The 23,292-nt window shown below is 36.8% G+C and overlaps 2 protein-coding genes across 2 annotated transcripts; both read right to left on the reverse strand.

Moving 5' to 3' along the window:
• Nucleotides 1-2,834: 2,834 nt before the first annotated feature.
• On the reverse strand, nucleotides 2,835-18,409 carry LOC109059878 (extracellular calcium-sensing receptor-like). The gene is made up of 7 exons (XM_019077048.2): nucleotides 17,519-18,409; nucleotides 10,463-11,018; nucleotides 9,473-9,779; nucleotides 7,765-8,604; nucleotides 7,396-7,626; nucleotides 5,774-5,897; nucleotides 2,835-4,274 (listed from the first exon to the last, which is right to left on the reverse strand). The coding sequence occupies exons 2-7, from the start codon at nucleotides 10,657-10,659 to the stop codon at nucleotides 3,130-3,132; spliced, it is 2,844 nt and encodes a 947-aa protein (XP_018932593.1). The 5' UTR covers nucleotides 10,660-11,018; nucleotides 17,519-18,409; the 3' UTR covers nucleotides 2,835-3,129.
• A 146-nt stretch (nucleotides 18,410-18,555) lies between these two features.
• On the reverse strand, nucleotides 18,556-23,063 carry LOC109059863 (eukaryotic translation initiation factor 4E-1B). Its single transcript, XM_042757104.1, has 7 exons — nucleotides 22,953-23,063; nucleotides 22,652-22,743; nucleotides 22,454-22,549; nucleotides 20,418-20,481; nucleotides 19,980-20,093; nucleotides 19,637-19,776; nucleotides 18,556-18,910 (listed from the first exon to the last, which is right to left on the reverse strand). The coding sequence occupies exons 1-7, from the start codon at nucleotides 22,974-22,976 to the stop codon at nucleotides 18,796-18,798; spliced, it is 645 nt and encodes a 214-aa protein (XP_042613038.1). The 5' UTR covers nucleotides 22,977-23,063; the 3' UTR covers nucleotides 18,556-18,795.
• Between the last annotated feature and the right edge of the window lie 229 nt (nucleotides 23,064-23,292).

A 23,292-nucleotide genomic window follows, 5' to 3' on the forward strand; every position in this document is an offset into this window, starting at 1 on the left:
TGAATATAGAATCTACACAGAATTAGGTTTATTACAAAACATGCATTGGGATCTGCATCAAAAAAAATAAAAATAAAATCAAATAAAAATGATTTTAAGAAGTAACCAAGTAATTAAGGCTATTCCCAGTGGCATAATAATTTTAACCAAATTCTCTGATGTAAATATTAATGATACAATCCTACAAAATCTCCAACATTTTATAAATGTTCTCTCCTTTTTGACAAACGTTTTAATAACAGTTTTAAGAGAAACTCCTTTAATGTTGGATGCAGTCCTCCATATAAATCAACATGGCTTAAACCCCACTGTATATCTTGGCACAGCATTTGGATGTTACCATATAAATATGTACTGTAATTTCTAATAAAGTAAAAGAAGTACTTTACAAAATTATTCATAGATGTTATCCTGTAAATGCAGCTGTCAGCAGATATATTCATAGTGTTTGTGATAAATGTACATTTTGCAATATATCTTTTGAAGATATTGAACATTTATTTTTCTATTGCCCTTCTTTTATTTCATTTTGGGCTGATTTTAAAATAGACATAACAAAAAAAGTTAAACAAAGCCCTTAATTTAGAACCTCATGATATTTTACAAAACCCATCTTTTTCTGATAAACAGATTTACATTATTAATCTGTTCATTATCTTAGCAAAGTTTTTTATTCATAAGTCAAAAGTAACTCATCAAATATTACATTTTGTAACACTGATCTTAAAATATACTTTGAAACCCTTTCTAATATGAGATCACAAAATAAGAAGCTTAAAATAATAAACATTCTAAAGCTTTTCAAATGTATATGTATGTATAATTATTTTTTTATCCTGTTATATATATATCTGTATTCGTTTGGTGTTTTTTTTGTTTGTGGCTGTTGTTCTGTTTTGCATGCTTTGAGATGTGCAATGTTGCCCTATGTTTGCCTTAAAAAAAAGTGTTGTGGAGTAATTTAAAAGATATTTCTTTTAATTTATTTGTAAGTAAAAACTTTTGCTGTATGGACCGTATATTTTTCCCATTTAAATGATCAAAAAGTTAAATTGAAAAACTTGCATTTGAGAAAAAATTAATAAAATAAAATAGTTAAATGTTATATTTCATGCTGTAACTGTAGGGCTAATACAATATGACCCCTATGTACCGCAAATGTGTGAATATTATATCGACTTATTGCTTAATTCAAATTTATTCTTTAAAAGTAGGGTAATCATAGAAGATTTCATCCATAGTCTGTCCGTTTAAACATCTGCGTTTAGCTTCAAATGGCGTCTTTGACGACAGTATTCTATAAAAATCATTTGCATTCCGATTCTAACATCCAAAGGCACAACAATACCTTTTTTTCTTATTCCATGGATTTTACCTGTTTTCCTCCACTTGATCCCAGTGTTTTTCTGCCACCACAATGCGCGCTCATCTGCACATCTACTCCAAATTGGTCTACTGTATATTCTCAAGGAATAGGGCTCTTATTTAATAGTTTCCACCATTTTTAACAGTGAAACATCTCTCACCAATAGACCCACACTGTCTTTGCACTTGACCGCTTGTCTACTTCTTACACCTTTCGTGTATTTGGCCCAAGTGTTGAAGTGGACATGAAGACCAAAAGTGTGTGTAGAACTTTTCATTAGCATACCTGATGGGACATACTTCTAAAAAAGTGCTTACAGAGCTTTATCTTAATTTTCAGTACTTTTAAAAAATAAACTTGTAGCCTAAATGTTCAGTAGTGCCCAAACAGACAACACAATTTAATTATTGTAATGCTTCTAAGTTATAAAAAGCAGTTGCAGACATTTTATAAAATACACACACTCATCTCTGTCCCTATAAAACACTTTAGTTGACGAGTTCCTGAATATGATGAATGATGTAAAGCCTCAAATATTACACTCTTAACATGCACTGAATGGTTTGTGAGATATATGCCATCTGAAGAGATTTTAAAGTCTACAGATCGGCTTGATTAAACACAGCAAACATACATCTGTGTTGTACACTTTCTCTGTTGCGAAGTAGTAGTTTTCCATTCCTTGCGCTTCAGTATAATGCTTGTTGAACTTCAGATAAAATCAGACTGAGTAACAACAAAGTTATTTGCTCATTTTACCACCACTTTGTTTCCTGCTTCCTTTGCCTCTTCAGCTGAAAGAAGAATTTACTTTGTGTTGACTAGTATTTGGATATCAAGACCAAAATTGTGGCACAGGCAAGACGGTCCAGTAAACAAGTAACAAATGAACTATTGTTTAATATCATATATGATATAAATAGTTTTGTTTTGATATGGAACCTATTATCTATCTGTGGTTGCAGTTGTGATTACTATGCTTGTTGTCCAATCAGAAACATCCATTATGATGTCACTGTTTACACCTGTTAGTAATTATTAATTATATTTATTCTCCTCCGGGATCTAAATGTACCTTGAAAAGGGCAGATATTTAGTGTTTAAGAAACAACAAAAACACTGACAAAGTACGTCTGTGAAAAGTCGGTGTTGAAAACCGTTTCTATCTAAATTCACAACGGTAAGCTTGTGGTGATTATTTATAGCTTAGGTGTTGCATCAGACTTCGTGAGAACCGTCATGGCTTGTGTTACTTCCAGTGAGAAGTTCCAGCTACAGTATTACGACATAATGTGCAGAGCCTGTAATCAAAAGCTATCTTACCTGTTTTTTGAGCAAGAAAAAGGTCTTCTCTGAGTCAAATACAAGTTGTGTTACAGGCTCTTTCCCTTTTTGCTTACAAGCTCTTCTCTGAACTATTAGAGCTATTACCAAGCGACTAGAAATCACATTAGACATAAATAGGGTGTTTTTGTTTTATTTATCCATTTCTGTGTTACATTTAAGGCATTCAGAAGTTGCCTACAACAGAGTGACATTAAAAGTGTCTATGAAAGATGACAGATGGATCATACGCAAATGACTCTTTTGTGTCAGTGAGTTATGGTGGGTCTAAGTTTTGCTTACAGAGATCAGTCCGGGACTGAAGACTGGGAAGTTGCTTTGGAGAAAATGACAGATACAGCTATTGCGATACCACCTCTGATTACAAAAACGACCATATCCTTCCACCAAAATCAGAGTGGAAACCAGTTTGTGTGCACTCACTGGACCGAGTTCTTTCTAGCTTCCTCAAAGCTTATGGAGAGGCTGACTGTTCCGCTTCCAAAGCTCACCCTTGGTTTCTGACTATGTCTCCGTGTAGAGGGGGACTCCATTTCATTGCCATTGGTCTTCAGGCTGATTGACGAAGAGGGCGAGGAGGCAGAGGACCCACCCACACTGCCTGACCTCTTCCTGGAGGCAGAACTGTGTCGCAGTGTCGCTCTCGCTGCTGCTTTGAAAGCATGAGCTGCTGTGCTACAACGAACCTCCTCAATCGTGTTCCTGGATGGTTTCAGGAGGATGATGTAGACCTTGTTGAAAAAGATACAGGCGAGCAGACTGAAGCTGGAAGCTAGAATTGCAATGACCTCGACCGCCGAGACAAATTTGCCATACGTGCTGAAGTACGCGGGGATGAAGGAGATCCAAACAATGAAAAAAATGAGCATGCTAAATGTGATGAACTTGGCCTCCGTGAAGTTTTCAGGAAGTTTCCGAGACTTGAATGCAAAGAAGAAACAAACGGCTGCCAGCAGGCACGTATAACCGATCAGGAATCCCAACGCCATCATGGAGCCCTCGTTACAGGTGATAAAGATGATCTCATCGATGTCGTAGTTCTTGTAACTCCCCGGTGGAGCGTTGTACAACCAAACCACGCAGATCATCACCTGCACAAACGTGAACAGGAACACCAGTAAGAACTGCAGGTTCAGTCCCCACCATTTACGGTGGACGCTGGTGGGGATTTTGGCTTCGAACACCAGTAGGACACGATTGGTTTTAACTAGAATGCAAGAGATGCACAACACAAAGCTGATTCCGAAAGCTGGTTGCCGTACACGGCACGTCCAGTCCTGTGGTTCGCCTATGAATATAAGAGAGCTGGAGAAACAGCAGATGAGTGAGAACAGCAGAACAAACGACAGCTCTCGGTTTGATGCTTTCACAATCGGAGTATCACGGAATTGCACAAAAACACCCAACACGAAAGCTGTTAACAGAACCCCGAGAACTGCAAGTAAGGCCAGAGCGATCCCAAACGGTTCAGTCCAGGAGAGAAACTCGATCTCCTTCAGAAAGCAGGACGTGTGATTGCCGTTAGACCAGGAGTTGTTCGGGCATTTAGAGCAAACACTGGCATCTGTGGAGAAGAGAAAAGAAACAGGAAAAATATTACAAAAGCACTCAATTGTACAATACGTACTCAAATCTTAACATTAGTCAGTGATGCTTCTGTTTATGTCCCTAAGATGTTAGATTAATAGACTAGGGGTATAAGGTAGTATAACATTAAGGCTTTTCTATAGCATTAAGCCTCAAATCTGAATTATACACTGGTTCAGTTTCTTCTTTAAATTTTTTTTATATATATATATATATGGTATTTTAATGTTATACTAAAACTAAAATTAAAACAATGGGAAAACCCTTCAGAGAAGCCGTAGAAAGAAAAAAAAACATCTTAAGCAAGCAGAGTAACATAAGTGGACTTTGAACGATTAATTGCCACTTTGAACATTTGTGTAATTGTGGCATCCGTAATTGTAATCATGATTAAATATTTCATTAATTGTGATTCCCTAACTATCAGCATTTTTATATTTTGTTGTATGAATATCTGAAAATGCAATATGTCAAAAGAAAGAACACTGCCTCTATTAAAAAAAATAAAAATAAATAAAAAATCATGTATTTTTATAAGTTTCATTAAAAAGAAAATCAGCTGAGAAAATCAAGTTTTTGTCCCAGAATACATCCGGATCTGATTCAGAACGCTGATCAAAACAGACAGAGATGGAGGAGATCGCTTCCATCAACACCCTTGCACAGTGAAAACACAGAAAGCCGGAAAATTTACTGAATCATAAATGATGGAAAATTCTGTCAATGGCAGGGAAAAAGTTAATCTTTGTTAATGCTGGTTAATAAAATGCAGCAGTTCATTGTTTTTTATGTTAGTTCAAAATGCACCAACTAATATTAACAGATGCAACTTTTCATTTGTAAAATGTAATTAGCAACTGTAGAAATTAACTAAGAATAAAATGTGCTGTACAACAGGGGTAGCCTACTCTCATCCAGGAGAGCCACCTTGCTGCAGACTTCAGTTCCAACCCTGCTCCAACATCAGCCTGTAATTTTTTCTAGTAATCCTGAACACCTTGATAAGCTGGTAACCATTCAGGAGCAGGCTTGGCTTCCCCTGTTCTAACCAAAGGGTAAGCAACCCAAAGTATCAACCTTTGTGGGTCTACCATTGGAGAAAGTGTTAGCAAACCTTTATAGCAAACCTTTCCCCGAAGGGCCACTGTCTTGCAGAGTTTAGCTCCAACCAGAATTAAACACACCTGAAGCAGCTAATCAAGGTCCTCAGACTCACTAGAAATGTCCAGGCAGGTGTGTTGGAGCTGGATGGAGCTAGAATCTGCAGGACATTAGCCGTCCAGGAGCAGGATTGCATTATAGCCTTAACATCACTGAAGTGCTGTTAGAGTTGTACAATAGGATACCACAGAAATAAATGAGAAGTGCAGCAAGCGTGACCAGTTTAGAGATCAACTCTGCTGGGTGCTCCAGGAGCAGGATTGGACACCTCTGCTCTAAGGCTTGACTCAAGTATATTTTCATACATTTGCTAACCTTTATGATCACTGTACTCCCCATCCGAGCACTCTGTACACTCGAAGCAGCATGTGGGTTCGCCATCAATAATTCCTTTTCTGGTTCCAGGTTCACACTCCTCACTACAGTTGGAAAATGGTACCTGTTAGAGGAAAGGGAAACAATATATTGTCTCATGCAATACAACAAAGGCACATTTGCTGTAAATGACTGGAAAAGGATGTGATCCTTAAGGGGTCCTTTTATGCTTTTTCAACTTTAGATAATGTGTAATGTTCCTGTTTGAGCATAAAAAAGCGAGATATACAGAAAACATTTTTCAAAAACTACGGCTTGTTCTGACTATAATGTGCTTCTTCCAGATATTGTGAAGTCATAGTGTCAGTCATTTAAATAAATCCTGTCCACAGAATACACAAAAAATGTGTGACCATAAACTTTAAAAAAAAAAAAAAAAAAACACACCACTCCGAAACGTCCTGTAAAATCTGTGCTTGCAAAGGTTCTGCATGATCCTGTTGTTCATTAACATTCTCAAAAACGGGCTCGAATCGGTGTGGCAAAATTTACAGCATTGTTAATATTTATAACTGAGCAGATGAAACTCGTGGTTATGGTAAGGGGTGTAACATTTCTGGAACATGCTAAAAGCAGTTAGCCAATGCACAGAGCCAGCTATCCAATCAGAGCTCATTTCATATTTCGAAAGGAGGGGTTTCATCGAAACAGGAATTAGACTGCATTTGAGATAGACGGTGCTCCAATAAGGTAAAATATGTGAAAAATAATGCTCTTTTAGAGCAATCAAGAATGAAAACCTATTCTGGAACACCCCAAAAACTAAATCAAGACTTACACGAGCATAATAGAAACCTTTTAATGAACGCTAGATTTTATAACAATCTAAGGGTAAGGACACACCAAACCGACGCCAAAGAAGTAGTGTCGAAGAAAGCTGACTGTATGTCAGGGCAAAAAAAAGTTAAGAGAACATAACTCTCCCATACCAGCAGGTGGTGGTAGTCTGTATTCGGCATTGAAACAGGGAAACCTAAGGAGCAAGAACTGTGGATATACAAAGCAAGCAGCGCTTGATCTTCTTCTTGTGGATAAAGTAAGTAAGAAAGAAAGAATCAGATAGAATGACAAGTGTCTGTGCATTCCTTCTTTACTCCGTCTTTGGGTTGATTTCGTCAGTTGCATTTTTTCTCGTGCACTCATTCGCTATGCTGAATAGCCAATCTGAGTTCTCTTTCTCGCCGACTCGACATGCAGAATCGGCAAAAAACTGCTGACAGTGTCCGAGTAGAGCAGGGGTGTCAAACTCAATTCCTGGAGGGCCGGAGCCCTGCAGAGTTTTGTTCCAACCCTGCTCTAAAACACATAGCATGTAGTTTTCAAATAAGCCTGAAGGACTTGATTAGTTGCATCAGGTGTGTTTAGTTAGGATTGAATCTAAACTCTGCAGGACTCCGGCCCTCTACGAATTGAGTTTGACACCCCTGGAACAGAGTCAACGGTGTAGAACACACTACGACTGACGCTCAAAAAACACCCGGCATTGCCCAGCCGTCGGCTTGGTGTGTCCCGGGCTTTAACAGCCAAGCAATCTGGATACTGTGTGGTTCATGCTTACTCACCTCAGTTAGACGGCCGTTCCACAGTATTTGGGTCTTGTCAATGGAAAGTTTGGCCCCGTTCTTGTTATGCATACTGTAATAACCAACCTCCTTAAAAACAACAGAACCATCCTCAGGTGATCGATGCCAGTTTATAATGGTATAATTTGCTGAGAGCTCACTGCCATTGTCAAAGCGCACCCTCTCCCCAATGCTGTTTATGAAGTTGAGGTGTCTCAGTTGTTTCAGAACCTTTTAGAATGAAAAGAGGCATTTCGTTAATATCCTAGAAAACCAAGAGGAGCAGAAGGGACCCTTCTGGAATACTGCAACAGGAAATAATTGTGCAGCTTACTAATATATATATATGTAGCATGATAAGTAACCCACCTGCCATGCTTCAACTTTCCTAATGTCTGCACAAGAGCCATTAGCAAACAATCCTTTTCCAGGTGTGCAGGTAAGTATGTCCTGAAGTGCCTGTGCTATGGCATAAACAGCCACATACACATTGTAAGAAATCCGTAGGTGCGTGTAGTCCAGGTACGGCGTCTCCACACTTGCAATGTCCTCTTCACCAGTGCACAGAGGTCTGAAACTTGTACTGCCATTTTCACTGTCCTCATTCCTTGGACTGTCTTCAAGATAGCAGTTAAAAGTCTCCTCCCAAAATTCTCGCACAAACTCATTATGGCTGGACTTCTTTGGATGCACCTGCTGTAGGAATTCTTTGAAGCCGGGGATATGGCCAGCCCTCAGCGCAAAGCCAATCGTTCCTCCCATGACATCAAGGTACTCCGGCTTGGCAACCAGGCTAGAACTGGCCCACGCCTCACTCGCCAACCAGATGCGGTCTGTGACGTTTCGCCTCACCATCTCTTTAACGAGTGGCTCGATGTCCGGTCCGCTAGCGAACACGGCGATGACTTTAGCTGTTGAGTTCTCGATGCGGTCTGCCAGGCGGCGGATCTCAGCTTCATCGATGTATTGTGAAATTAAAACATTGAGATCGATGCAGATGTCCCTATGAAACATTTCATTCTCAAACTTTTCGATCCCCGGACGGCCATATTCATCGTCCGAGGCGATGGCAATCACCCAGTTCCACTGGAAGTGGTCAATGATGGCAGCCATGGCTATAGCCTGATACTCATCTGTGGGGATGGTTCTCATGAACGATTTGTACTGATTCTTGTTGCTCAAAAGTCGACTGGACGAAGCGTAGCTGATCTGAAAAACAGTAGAGGAGAGGGACAATTTTAAGACAATTTTGTTCAGTGGATTTTTTTCCATGCAGCACTTAAAATGATAGCTCACAGTGATCATATCTGTCAAGTTATGTTTTTTTTTTTTTTTTTTTTTTTTTTTTTCTTGTTGGAGCATTTTTAGACATTAGCCACAATGATTTCACAATTTCTCCCTGTGATTCTACAAAATTCTCCATTTGTGTTTTGTAGAACACGTGAGTACATTATTTTTCGATGAATGTTTATTTTTAAGACAACTATTGTTTTTCATGCACTGGCCATGTTATATTTTTCCATAACATGTCTTGGAAATATCAACCCAAAAACTACATTCTATCTATTTGCATCTCTAGATTAAATTTAAATTACAATATATCTTTAAAAGCTGTTTTCCCAAAATGAGGGAAAATTTTATTCTTATCTATATTCTGAAGTTTTTGGAGTGGGGTTTCATATATTATTTGCCTGGTTTATATAACATTTTATTTCTTACTCACTTTACAATTATTTTTTTTTTTTTTTTCATTATTATTCCAATTTTCATTCAAATTTAAAACTCATCAAAATGAAACAGCTGTATCAAATGTCCAGATTTCTGTTCTGGAAATGTATGCAGATTAGTGCGTATTTAATTAAACCATGTAATTAGCATATTTAATCATAACATTTCAGAAAACTTGTAATACAAATCAATACTGTTATTGTAATACAATACAACAGTACTGTAATTAATCAATTATTGTCTTTAGAAACATTCAAAATTAATTTCATTATACTGCAATTGCCAAGCATATTTCACAAAAACTATTTCAATGAAACATTCAGTGATGGTTTGGAAATTGCAGAACAACCTGAGGAATGTAGAAGAGGCCCAGAAGGTCAGCCACGGCTGTAGAGACTGCAGATCCAGATGCTCCAACCACCGCAATGGTTGATGGGATGTTCCCCGTGCAGTTACAGAACTCATCCAAGTTGAGTGAATCGATCTTATTCTGTGCAACAAAGCTTAGCGACGCCTCCAGGGCTTTCGAGACAGTGTTACATGTGTCAAATATACGGTAGCCAAGCGTGATGTTTGGAAGAAAAGCAGAGCTGTTGTTGATTTCCTCTATAGCAAAGATCATAGACTGTAGCCAACGGAATCCACGAAAGTTATATCTGAAAGAAAAAAAAAAGGCTAGTTCAATAAGAACTCACACTCTGGGTCATGTTTATCATTTTGTCAAGTGAAACAACAAGGACTAGTCCTTAGTTAGAACTGACTACATGTTGATTTGACATGACGAAAACAAGGCTTTTGGAAAAGACAAACACTGTAAAACAAACAAACAAAAAAAAGATTGTTTTTTTGTTGAGTACTGGAGTAGCCTACATTTTACAAGAAAATATTGTTTCTGTCTTTCTACTTTAAATTTCAACTTAATTCATTGCATTACTTGATGTTTCTTTGTAATTATTCGTGAAATTTACTAGCAGTTTCTGAGAGAAAATAGTTTCTACACCAAATTTGCTTCAGTGTATGTTGTACTTTTGTGAACCTAATTAAACACTGAAAATCTGTCTTTCCAAACAAATTATTAAAGACTTAAGACAGGAAAACCTATTGCACAGATGGTATGTCTCTTCCTTACAGCTTTGTTTTCATTTACATCAAATTAAATATGGCTTTCTATGCTGATTCAAGTCTTAAAGGGTAGATGGAAGTATACATAAAATGCATAAATCTGTGACACACAATTGTGTGACGAGCTACATTTACATACAAACATAAGAAATTTAACAAACACTGGCCAGGTATGAAAGTATATCTATACTAGAAGCAGACCATGTTGTGTTTATACCTGACACACTCGGTTGACTCAGGCCTCGCTGCAAGATCCTGGTCTTTGGATGTCACCCCAAAGTGTATTGGGAAAAGCCCCCCCAGCAGTATGTCACCTGTCTTCTGGGCTCTCTGGTGTGGGCCATAGATTGAAATTACACCACTGAAGCCCAGCAGAACCAGATAAGGCAAGTAAAACCTCAGAGGAAACCTCATTGCTTCAGTTGGCTTCAGTGGTCTTCATGAGGCAAGTTTGGGAATTTCCACTAGTTTCGTCAATTGCCGAAATTTTTTTTCTAAAATGCTCTTCCTTCAGTTGATGGAGTCAACAGACAGAATGCAGATGGACTAACACATTCTTGAGCGGTGAAGGAGCTGGCGAGTCCACCCACATCGCTGATCATGTACGGGTCTATTTGCGGAGATGATGATTCCTTTGTTCCTTCCTCCAGTGAATTCCTCTCCTGTTCATTATGTGATGGATCAAAGTAAACACGGCCCATGAAAGTAATTTACAGTAGATTTTGTTTGATTGTGGATCCCCCAGACAGTGTTTGGCTGAACGCTGAATATTGCTGAAAAAAATAAATAAATAAATAAATAAATAAAAGGGACACTTAAAACAGTAAAAACAAGTAATGTTAATTTTTATACAACGGTTACAGTACGCTCTTGGAAAAAAGGTACAAAAGTTGTCACTGGTGGAATACCCTTTCAAAAGATACTAATATGTACCATTTAGGCACTGATATGCACCCTGCTGAAACAGTTCTACTCAGCCGTCATTGAGTCTGTCCTGTGTACTTCAATAACTGTGTGGTTTGGTTCAGCTACAAAATCAGACATCAGAAGACTACAGAGAACGGTTCGGACTGCTGAATAGGATTATTGCCCACCCTTCAAGAAATGTATACATCCAGAGTGAGGAAAAGGGCTCAGAAAATCACTCTGGATCCCTCTCATCCAAGTTACCCCATCTTTGAACTTTTGCCATCTGGCCGGCGCTTCAGAGCCACAAATACCAGGACAGTCAGGCACAAGAACAGTTTCTTCCCCCAGACAATCTACCTCATGAACAGTTAAATGTTCACCACTTATACACTAAAAATGTGCAATATCATTATATTTATTTGTTACCCCTTCATCCTAGTACATCCCTGCATCTTACTCAATCCAATTCCATTATCATTTATAGCACAATTGTTTATACACTTATTTATCTGCAAAGGGTTTTTATTTTTTTATTTTTTTGACTGTGTGTTGTTGTCTTTTGTGTACTGGAAGCTTATGTCACTAAAACAAATTCCTTGTATGCGCAAGCATACTTGGCAATACAGCTCTTTCTGATTCTGATTCAGAGGTGAATAAGGTACACAAGTCTACCTTTAGAATGGTACCATCCCAGTGCCCCTTCTGGTCTTTGAATTTTATTGGCTGAGAAGCATAGAGTGCAACCGTTCCCGCCCATTTTTCCAGCTGCCTTGGTTCCAGAAGTATTTTTCACATTCATTATTTCCCATGCGGATTTTTAAAAAAGTCATCGTTTAAGAGTTATAAACCATGAACCAAACCAACCGGTGAATCACAACATTACGAACCTTGATTTGAAGCAAAAGTAGTATTTAAAAACTGGACAAAAAAAACAAAGGTACTTAATGTCTCTGAGAAGGGAAATAACTACAATCCCATGAAGCATTGTGAATGACAATCAGAATAAAAGCAATAACCTAGAACTACTGATAGAAATACAAAACTACTGATTTAAAGATGTTGATTTTACATATATACAGTATATATGTATATATGTATATATATATATATATATATATATATATATATATATATATGTATATAAGCACACACACACACACACACAGTTGAGATTAAAGTTAAAGAACAATTTATTAACACTTGATTTTTCAGAAATAATTTAATCTTCATAGTTCAAAATTTGAAGGAATTTTAGTTGTAACAATACCATGCTGGTAGAACAGTGTTTTACAAAATTACAGAGGCACTTCAACAAAAACTTTTTAAAGTGGTAAAGTGAACTTTAGACCAGTTCTCCTCTCTGCACACAACATGCTCCTCAGCAAAGGTGAGCTTGGCCTTTTGATTCTTTCTGCTGATGAGAGGCTTGGTAACTGCAGAGTGCGCTTTCAGTCCGACTTCTCTTAAACACGCCGAGAGAGATCCTTACCCTGTTCAGCGCTGAACTGGCTAGCAATTCCAGCTGCAGTGCTGAACCGATTGCTCATTGATTGTCTCTGCATGATTGTGTCTTCTCATGCATTTATCTTACACTGACTACCAGCCTTTTGGGGGGATTTGAATGAGTTAGTGACATTGTAATGAAGCAATATTCTAGAAATCACAGATTTGGAACAACCAGCTTCTCTTGCAGTGGCTGAAAGGTTCGTCCCTTTAGCCTTCGTCTGGATAACCTGCTGTTGCAGGGTTTCAGTGACTTTACAATGGCTCACCATCTTGCAAAGTCAGTGAAAAATGGAAAGTTACACTGAAAGTTAAATAGGGTTTGTAATATAATTAAGAAAATTAGCACCAGGTGCCAGATTAACACCAGTAACTTGGAGGTATATGTAAGTGTTCTTTTTCAAATATCTCACTTAAGTATTTTATACTGTGCTTCAGAATATATTTGTGTGATGTAATATGCTTTAAATATTGTGTGATTCTTAATATATTTATCTTTTGATATTTTTAGGAGAACTGCAGATAGGACTGAGCAGTGACCTCGAAATTTAGGAAATTGTCGGTTGTTCTTTAATTTTGATCTCCACTGTATGTATGTACGTATGTATGTATGTGTGTATATATACAGGTGCTGGTCATATAATTAGAATATCATCAAAAAGTTGATTTATTTCACTAATTCCATTCAAAAAGTGAAACTTGTATATTATACTTATTCATTACACACAGACTGATATATTTCAAATGTTTATTTCTTTTAATTTTGATGTTTATAACTGACAACTAAGGAAAATCCCAAATTCAGTATCTCATAAAAGTAGAATATTGTGAAAAGGTTCAATATTGAAGACACCTGGTGCCACCCTCTAATCAGTTAATTAACTCAAAACACCTGCAAAGCCTTTAAATGGTCTCTCAGTCTAGTTCTGTAGGCTACAGAATCATGGGGAAGACTGCTGACTTAACAGTTGTCCAAAAGACGACCATTGACACCTTGCACAAGGAGGGCAAGACACAAAAGGTCATTGCAAAAGAGGCTGGCTGTTCACAGAGCTCTGTGTCCAAGCACATTAATAGAGAGGCGAAGGGAAGGAAAAGATGTGGTAGAAAAAAAAAGTGTAAAAGCAATAGGGATAACCACACCCTGGAGAGGACTGTGAAATAAAACCCATTCAAAAATGTGGGGGAGATTCACAAAGAGTGGACTGCAGCTGGAGTCAGTGCTTCAAGAACCACTACGCACAGACGTATGCAAGACATGGGTTTCAGCTGTCGCATTCCTTGTCAAGCCACTCTTGAACAACAGACAGCATTAGAAGCGCCTCGCTTCTAAAAGGACTGGACTGCTGCTGAGTAGTCCCAAAGTTATGTTCTCTGATGAAAGTAAATTTAGCATTTCCTTTGGATATCAGGGTCCCAGAGTCTGGAGGAAGAGAGGAGAGGCACACAATCCACGTTGCCTGAGGTCCAGTGTAAAGTTTCAACAGTCAGTGATGGTTTGCGGTGCCATGTCATCCGCTGGTCTTGGTCCACTGTGTTTTCTGAGGTCCAAGGTCAACGCAGCCATATACCAGGAAGTTTTAGAGCACTTCATGCTTCCCGCTGCTGACCAACTTTATGGAGATGCAGATTTCATTTTCCAACAGGACTTGGCACCTGCACACAGTGCCAAAGCTACCAGTACCTGGTTTAAGGACCATGGTATCCCTGTTCTTAATTGGCCAGCAAACTCGCCTGACCTTAACCCCATAGAAAATCTATGGGGTATTGTGAAGAGGAAGATGCGATATGCCAGACCTAACAATGCAGAAGAGCTGAAGGCCACTATCAGAGCAACCTGGGCTCTCATAACACCTGAGCAGTGCCACAGACTGATCGAATCCATGCCACACCGCATTGCTGCAGTAATTCAGGCAAAAGGAGCCTCAACTAAGTATTGAGTGCTGTACATGCTCATACTTTTCATTTTTATACTTTTTAGTTGGCCAAGATTTCTAAAAATCCTTTCTTTGTTTTGGTCTTAAGTTATATTCTAATTTTCTGAGATACTGAATTTGGGATTTTCCTTAGTTGTCAGTTATAATCATCAAAATTAAAAGAAATAAACATTTAAAATAGATCAGTCTGTGTGTAATGAATGAATATAATATACAAGTTTCACTTTTTGAATGGAATTAGTGAAATAAATCAACTTTTTGATGATATTCTAATTATATGACCAGCACCTGTATATATATATATATATATATATATATATATATATATATATATATAGATATATATATATATATATATATATATAGTTTGAGAGCATATGGAGAATATTTATAGACTATTTATAGTCATTTATATAACTTTGTCGTATGTTATGTTTTGCTTGTCATGACTCTCTGATGGATGGATATGTCTTTGCACGGGTTCACTGTTGAACACGATAATCCAAGAAAAAACAAAAAAGGGTAAAATGTCAAATTTTTGATTTTGTTAATTTTTTTTTTCTGAGAAAAGACAAACATAAATAGTTATGAGAGCCAACATTAAATGTCATTGATATTTACTGAGTAAGCCACTATTTTCAAAATCACTAGTTTCATTTGAGATTTGGAGCTAAATTACGCGGAGCTAAAAATGACTCCAGAAAGATGGCAGCAGCATCATGTTGTTTCTGCACAGAGATCAGTAGCTTTATTAGTAAGATCGGTAGACTTCGTTGCAATCTCGGTTGCATTATATGCCAATGGTGACAGTTCAAACATGGGAGAAAAACACTTCTTGTATTTTATTTCCTGATGTTTACATGTGTGGAAGTCAAGAAGTATTAAAGATATCTTAATATCTTTCTGTATTTTAGTTGTTAAACTTTTTCTTTTTGGTGTCTTCATTTTGAAGGCCCACATCCATGCCATGAAATATTTTGGCATTCTTCTTAATTTATATATTTAATTCTCTAGGGGGAAAAAAATATAAAAAAATACAAAATCTGAGCCGGGGACCTCTGGTTGAGCTCACGCAGAATGACCCACATCCCATCAGTGACACCATTTCATAGCTCACAGTAGGTCTGTCTTTAAAGGTTTACACGCAATCAATCAATTCCCCTACGGAGATAATTAATAGAATTTCTCTTCCAGATCCCAACTGTTGAACTCCGCACTGTTCCACAAGTTCTGATATTTTGCCCTCAGATATTTATCACTGGAACCTTTCACCATTTGCACTGTATCACACCATTCATCTGTGTTTGCACGCTCTGTGCAGTCTGTGCAACAGTGGTGTGGACTGCCAGTGAGTCTTTCTGCAGTCTTGCTTGTGTGATGTTGCCAAAATACCACTAAATATATCAATGAGAGTGCATTAAATTGAGTGATACAGTATTCTGGATAGTCTGCTGTGTTGTGTACTGCATATTTTGGCAAATGTAGCATGTCATCCAGGTATTCTACGCTATGTTTGCATAATTTATATAATGTTCACTCATTCCAAGAGAAAGAGCAAGTCTGAATGGGAGCTGCAATTTTCTCATTCATGCTTTTAAAATTTTATATAATGAATAGAGAAAAAATTTATACATTTTTTTCATTATTATTAATTCGCAAGACTGTAAGGAAGAAATTATAATTTGTTGTACATATTCTGATTACTGTATTTATCTAAAAAAAAATCTAGCGTTTATCATCTTATTGGAAGGCAAAATGCTGCTTGGACAGCTGATTTTCTTACTAGTAACAATAATAAACACATACAATGATGCACACTTGTTAATATGCTTATTCTTGCTGGCAGGTTTTTTAATGATTTTAATAATTATGATTAAATTAAGGATAGGATGAAATGCAATTATAACAATGTAACAGGTTTAAGTGAAACAATCTGTTTTAATATTTATGGTTGTTGTCTCCTATGTTTCTCCATCACTATGTCCCGTTAGGTCCAGGCCCTGCTTCCCCAGATGTAACGAGCTCAACGTGACCTTCCATAATGAACGAAACACAAGTAATGAATTCAGCACAATTTTTTTTTTTTAAACTTATTTGTTTGGACTGTCAACGGTTAAAACATTTTCACACTAAATTGGTTTAATGATGCAATATAGTGATTTTATTTCAGCGATGTCAACTTGACACCAGTTGAAATGAATTAAATATGAACTTAGGCATTTTATTTTTTTAAAAACTCCAGGTCAGTTCCACCATGTTGGAGGAAATTACACTTTTGTTCACATCTGAAAAGTTGTGAGTTAGTGAGACAAATCCACACGGAGTTCCACATGGCTAACCTTCCCACCGCTGGATCTGTGTGTGATACTAGACTCACTTCCCAGGTGTAGTGTTTAACAGTCCAGCTCATTAACTCTGGAAATATGCTCCAGCAGGACCTGGCTATTCCACAAAATACTAGTCCAGTCTCTGGAAAAAAGGTTCAGGGTCGTTTATGTAAGAGAAGGGGGTGCACGAGCTGCACATTCAGACAGCGCTGATGAAAAAAAGTTTAAATGATGACAAAATATTACATACTCAATGTAGTTTTCTGTACGGTGTGTCTTAGTCATGTATTAAATAAAAATACAATGGGCCTTCATGAAACAAATAATGCAAAAAACCAACTGACTTCAAGAATGGTTTTACAAATGTTTACAGAACGTAGAAAATAGATGATCGCATAAAAAAAAAAAAAAAACCTTTGAACATATGCAAGACATGCCAACCTTCATGTTATAGTGAACCTATATGCAATACAGGTTATTCCCAACTTCCAAAAAAAAAACAAATCAAACTTAGTGATCAGTACTTCTTGAGAAAAAGAAAAAGATGATAATTCACACATATTACACTATGCATTAAAAAGAGAAATAGGTACTTACCTTTTTAAAAGCATCAAGTCATGAATTCCATACAAAGAAACAAAAGTCAGATTGCCATTCACGACTCCCAGGGAATATTACGACAAACAACAATTTTCAATGGAAACAACCAGCTGGTAGCAATACCGAACCATAATTTAGTGAAACCGCATGCTCTCTTATTTTGCCTCTAGCTGTGATGTTAGATTATTTTTTGAGTTCCTCCATTAATTCGGAGCGCTGTGATGGTGTGTGCTGTTCCTATGAGAAGCGTGAAACATTAACCAGAGAGACCAGTCCATTTCCTCTGGCTGGTTATAGTCATCCTGTGGTCACATGGCTGAAATCATTTAAAATGGTCAACTTATTACCAGCCCAAACAAATACAATGCGTTTTATAAAGTAGACTTACACGTGCAAAGTAGAAGGGAGTCTAAAGCTGAACACAAAAAATAAATCAACAAATCATGCTGAAATGAAGGCTGAAATCATTTAAAAACTGGATGCATTACTAGTTAACTGTTTTAAAAGAGCTTATCCAATCTACTGAACATGATATGCAGGAAGGATTACACCGCATTCATAAAAGCTTTATTTTGTTGATTTAATATAATTCATATAACAGTTGTGATCTAAAATAAATAAATGAACGTGCCATTTCACCAATTCTATACTAATTCAGGTCCATCGACACGTTTATGGTTTCTTTTTTTAAATGTGGTGCATCAAAATCAGGATTAATGTGCGTCACCAATCATGAGTCACTTAAGCCATGTTAAAATATATTTAAAGACACCAAAAGTTAGATCGTGTTGTTCTCAATAAAATCACACGAGATGCTCTCAGCGTTCTCAGATTATGCTGGAAAACACGTCATGGATCATCAGGTTTTTGCACTAATCGGTGGTGTCCATGTCAGCTCAAGTGCTGCTGTCATTAAGATAATCTACAAGTGGACTCCGTTGGAAAGCACTGCAATATGTTTTTTTTTATAAGACTCTTAAATTTAAAAGAAAGCCAAAGCATTTTCTCGTCACATGCATGCAGCCACAGAAACATTTGCAAAAGTAGCCCAAGTTTAATTTTCAAAGAAAAACAGGTCTTCGCATTTTAGACACACCCCTTCAACAGCACAAAACGTACAACTCAAGCTCAATTTACAAAGTCTTGCATTTTATCAAGGTGAATTTAAATGCCACACATGTGAAGTAACAAAAATAATATGAATGCAAGGTTATTAATCTTTTATCAATAGAAACATCCAGGCTTCTGCAACAGCATCAAACGAAAGCCCACTTTTACACGACAAACTTGTTTTTGGTTATGGAGTTGCTCTTAGTTGCAGTGTCCGCATGGGCTTGATATCCAATGACAAGTTTCTGTGGGAGCCCGAGACTTTCTTTATACTTCTTACTGAAAGGGAAGTAATATGAGAGAAGTGAGAAACAAAGAAAAAAAAAAAAATCACCCCAAAAAAAAAAAAAAGACCTTTCCAAACACCTCTTTTGTCTCATTGGCTGCCAATCGATCAAGTTCAAGGTACTGATGCTTTGGTGGAGAACAGCCAAAAAAAACACCTGCACTACACTGACAAATGTTTACTCCTGATTTCTGTGGTCTGAAAGTCTGAAAGCATGTGCCCTGATCAATAACAAACACCCATCTGCTCTGACTGTAAAACAATTTGAGGATAACCTTTCATTTTTATTACAAAACAAATCATGTGTTCACTGCATAAATTCAATCTTGCAGTTGTACAACATATCCTAGCAGCAGAGGCCTGCAGACGGTTCTCCGTCCATCTGATACGATGGATAATTAGCTTCATTAGGTTGCCAGGCACAAATTCCTTTTTTTCATGATCATTAATGTTTACAGCACCATGAGTGGTCAAATGCTTACATCTGGCTCTGCCTGACATCATTTAAAAGACACTCAAATCTATAAAATCAAACACAACCATGTAATATAATACTATATGATATAACTGAACATCTTTTGAATGAACCCAGTTCAGCAAAGCATTAAAAACAACTATTTATACAGTTTAAAGTTTAGTTAAACTTAATTTAAAAATAAAAAAAGAGCATATTGGCCTTTTAACAGCTAATGTTTGTGTTTACATAAAAGCATGCTTACCCGATGTACGTCACGGTCTCGCAGTTCTCCGCATTGGAGGTCCAGATGGCAATTTTGTCCCCTTTGGCACGGATATTGATAACACTTCCACAGATATCACGACTGAAGGAGCCGAAGCCCTCTCCAATGAGACACAACAGCTGCCACGAGAACAAACATGTATTCAGCATCATCTTTCTTTGGCTATAACTTAAGCAACTTCCTTTACATGAAGCAGTAGTAAATATGTATTGTGTATTCATACAATTAGTAGTTCTCATAGAAAGATGAGAATGATGTGAATTTTCACAAGAGACAAACAAACTAAATCCAAAGGTTAAAACAAGCAAGTATCTTTTCTGACCGTTTCCAGCCAAAAATGGTCAAGTTCTGTGTGTCTATGATGCTTGGCGAGAGTAATCAACCAGCGGCCACCACATTTATTACTCCTGTCTTCCCACATGGGCTCGATGCCGTCTGTACAGCAACAGAAAAAGCTTTACAAAGAGTCACTACACCAGTGTAATATTAATTTTTCATAGGCTAATTACAGTTTTTGATGTTTAGTCTATCTGAATGCAGCCCCAGCACATTAACAGAACTACATTTAGACAGCTATGTGAACTGTGAACAATACTTTAGTCATTAACAGGACAGTTATACACAATAAAAAAAATAAATAAAAAAAAACACAATATAAAAAAAATTATAAAAAAAATAAAGTAAAATAAATAAAGTAATAAAATAAAAAACAAAATATAAAATATAAAATAAAATAGGCATAAAGTTATGTCCTGTTCACCTTGAACATGGAGTAGTCACAGCCAGAGGAGAGTTTGCTTGGCGGCTGTATGTTGTGGTACAATCTGAAACAGTACACATTCAAAACATATTCTGAAGATGAAACTGACAAATCCTGTAATATCTAGAGGAATTTAAAAACACTGGTCTGTCAAGTGTGACGTTTATCAGGCCTTCTGAGTTAGGCTCCTACAACTATGATCACAATTATATGTACAATTTGGGAAAATGTAATCGTGATGAAAATTGTAATTTTTAAGAGCTCCAGGTTTGCTGTGGTTGTTTGTGTGGCTGCATCATTTGACCAAAAAGTCATTTTATGATTGATGTGATTGTGATTTAAACTGATATATGGCAAACTCATTTAATCTCATATTACCGTTGCTCAGACATCCAGGCAGACAAAAAGATCATAAAGTACACACTCTGCTAGCAGTTGCAATAAAGCATACATATATAATAATGTGGCAATAATGATCAGATCAAAAAAAAAAAAAAAAAAAAAAAGTATCAACAATAAGATTTAAGAACTTAAAGATTTACGATATAAGAACCTTATATATTATAATACTGCTAAAATGCATGAGGTAACAGTATTTGTGTGCCCATCAGTCAACTGTTTTATATTTGGGGAAAAAAAATAAAATAAAAAAAAACCTTTATAAGGATTACATTTACCACAGAAATAAGATAAAAATATATATGTTTTATTGTAATTATGATTGTGGATTAACCTGTTAAACTGTAGAGGGCGCCAATGGTCTAGCGACTGTTAAACTATAATTTTTTTTTCCATGGGATATTAAAACCAAATGCTTGTTTTAATATTGGCCAAAATACATTTGATTTTAAAGGGTCCTAATTACCAAACACGTGAACATGCAAAATCAGAGCGGGGTTAAGGACGTTTATTTTAAAATTGTCATAAACAAAACTATAACTGATGAAAACACTGATGTACTCGCAATTCATAGCAATGCCTTCTTTTCAGTGAATGATGTGCTCTGGGTGTTGAAGTGGTGCAGATCTCCTAATAATGCAAGTCTGAGATGATTTCTATACTTGTGCTCAAAATGTTAAATGGCAAGAATATTATACATGAGAAGAAAGTATATATATAATGGCACTGTAACGTTACACAATCTATTCTATGAATTGGATTAGATTTCATAAGCCTGTGATGATCTTACAGTGCTGTGCCTGTGAAACTAGCCCGTGGAAAGCTTTACTTCCACCATTTTGTAACTGACTCATTGTGTAAATTGTAATTGAGGAGTTTTTAATTGAGCATTAATTGGCTATCGGCCAAAAGATGATGAAAAATTTCGGCACATCGGAAAAAAATCCAATATCGTGAATCCTTAGTACTTAATAATGAAGCTTCTTTGTTGGTAAGAGATTTCTAAACACCTCTGATTACAGATGCATACTTTTTTTTTTTTCAGGATCCTTTGATGAATAAAAATTTATTCAGCATTTATTCAAAATGGAAGTCATTTGTAATAAGTTAATTTAACAATCTTGCGGAATAAAATAATTTTATTCCAAAATAATATTGACCCCAAACCAAACAGTAGTGCATGTCATTGTTACAAAACATTTCTATTTTAAATAAATGCTGCTCCTTTTTAATTTTTTATTCATCACAGGTTGTAAAAAATAAAGTAAAGTATTAAGCAGCACAACTGTAGATCCAACATTGATAATAAATCAACATATTCTGAAATATCATGTGACCAGTACTAAAATACAAAACAGTTATATTAAATTGTAATTTCACAATATCTCTAATGCCCTGATGAGAATAAAGACACTAATTTATATTTAAATAATAATAACAAATTCTTACTGATCTCAAACTTTAGATTGGTAGTGTGTCAATTTAAATAAATCAAGTTAACTATAGACTAAACACATTTTAAAAATGTCCAGGCAGGGTTGGAAACACTGTAATACAGAACAATGTGTAGGGTGGATTGTAATATGAATCTTCAATTGTTCTTCTAACTTATAAACTCTTTTTAACAACAAACTTACGCCCAGAAGTCCTCAGCTGTGTCGAACTTGGTGATGAGCCTTAGATTGTCTTGCCACATTTTGCTCTTATCATTTTTGTAGAACCAAAGACCCCATCTGCACACAGACCACACGCAGGGAACAGCAGCAGAGTGAGCGCAGGCCACGGAGAGGAGAGGAGAGAAGAGGAGAGGAGAAACTTCAGCAGACTCAACGCACCTGTTTTGTAAAGGGTGCTTCATACAAGGGCCCTTCAAAATGTGCGTTTCGAATTTCTGCTTTTCAACCTTCTTCCTCGTCACTTTGTCAATCTGGTAAAATGTAAAAGAAATGATTGGCGTGGCACAGCCGCACCACTGCATCATGCATCTCCGACGCCGTTCAACTTTTGGCCTGAAATCGCTTCATTAAATAAACAAGTTTTCTAGCTTATTGCAGGTAAAACAAAACAAATGTTATTAGACTGACACGTGTGTGCACGGTGAAATGAGTACTCTAATCACGGACACAGCATGCTCACCAGCTGTACAGCGCACGACGCCATGGCACTCCTGTAGCGCGCGAGAGAGACCGAGCTCGCCCAGCGCGCGCATTTATAACTTCAGAGCGGCGTTTAAAATGAGGATTTTGAAAGGAAATGACTAGTTTGAGTATTGCAAACGCAATGATCACACTTTCGAAACAGCATAAGTTATGTTGTTTTTTTTTTTTTTTTTTTTTTTTTTTTTTTTTTTTTTGCATTTAGTGCTTTTCCAAACATTGACTGGGTTAAAAAGTAATGAGAGCAGGATTTTGGTAATGCACATTCTAGTCAAGAACCTGATCTACAGCTTGTGCTTCGACCTCAACATGTGCATTTC

This window comes from Cyprinus carpio, chromosome A5, assembly GCF_018340385.1.
Source record: "Cyprinus carpio isolate SPL01 chromosome A5, ASM1834038v1, whole genome shotgun sequence".
NCBI lineage: Eukaryota > Metazoa > Chordata > Actinopteri > Cypriniformes > Cyprinidae > Cyprinus > Cyprinus carpio.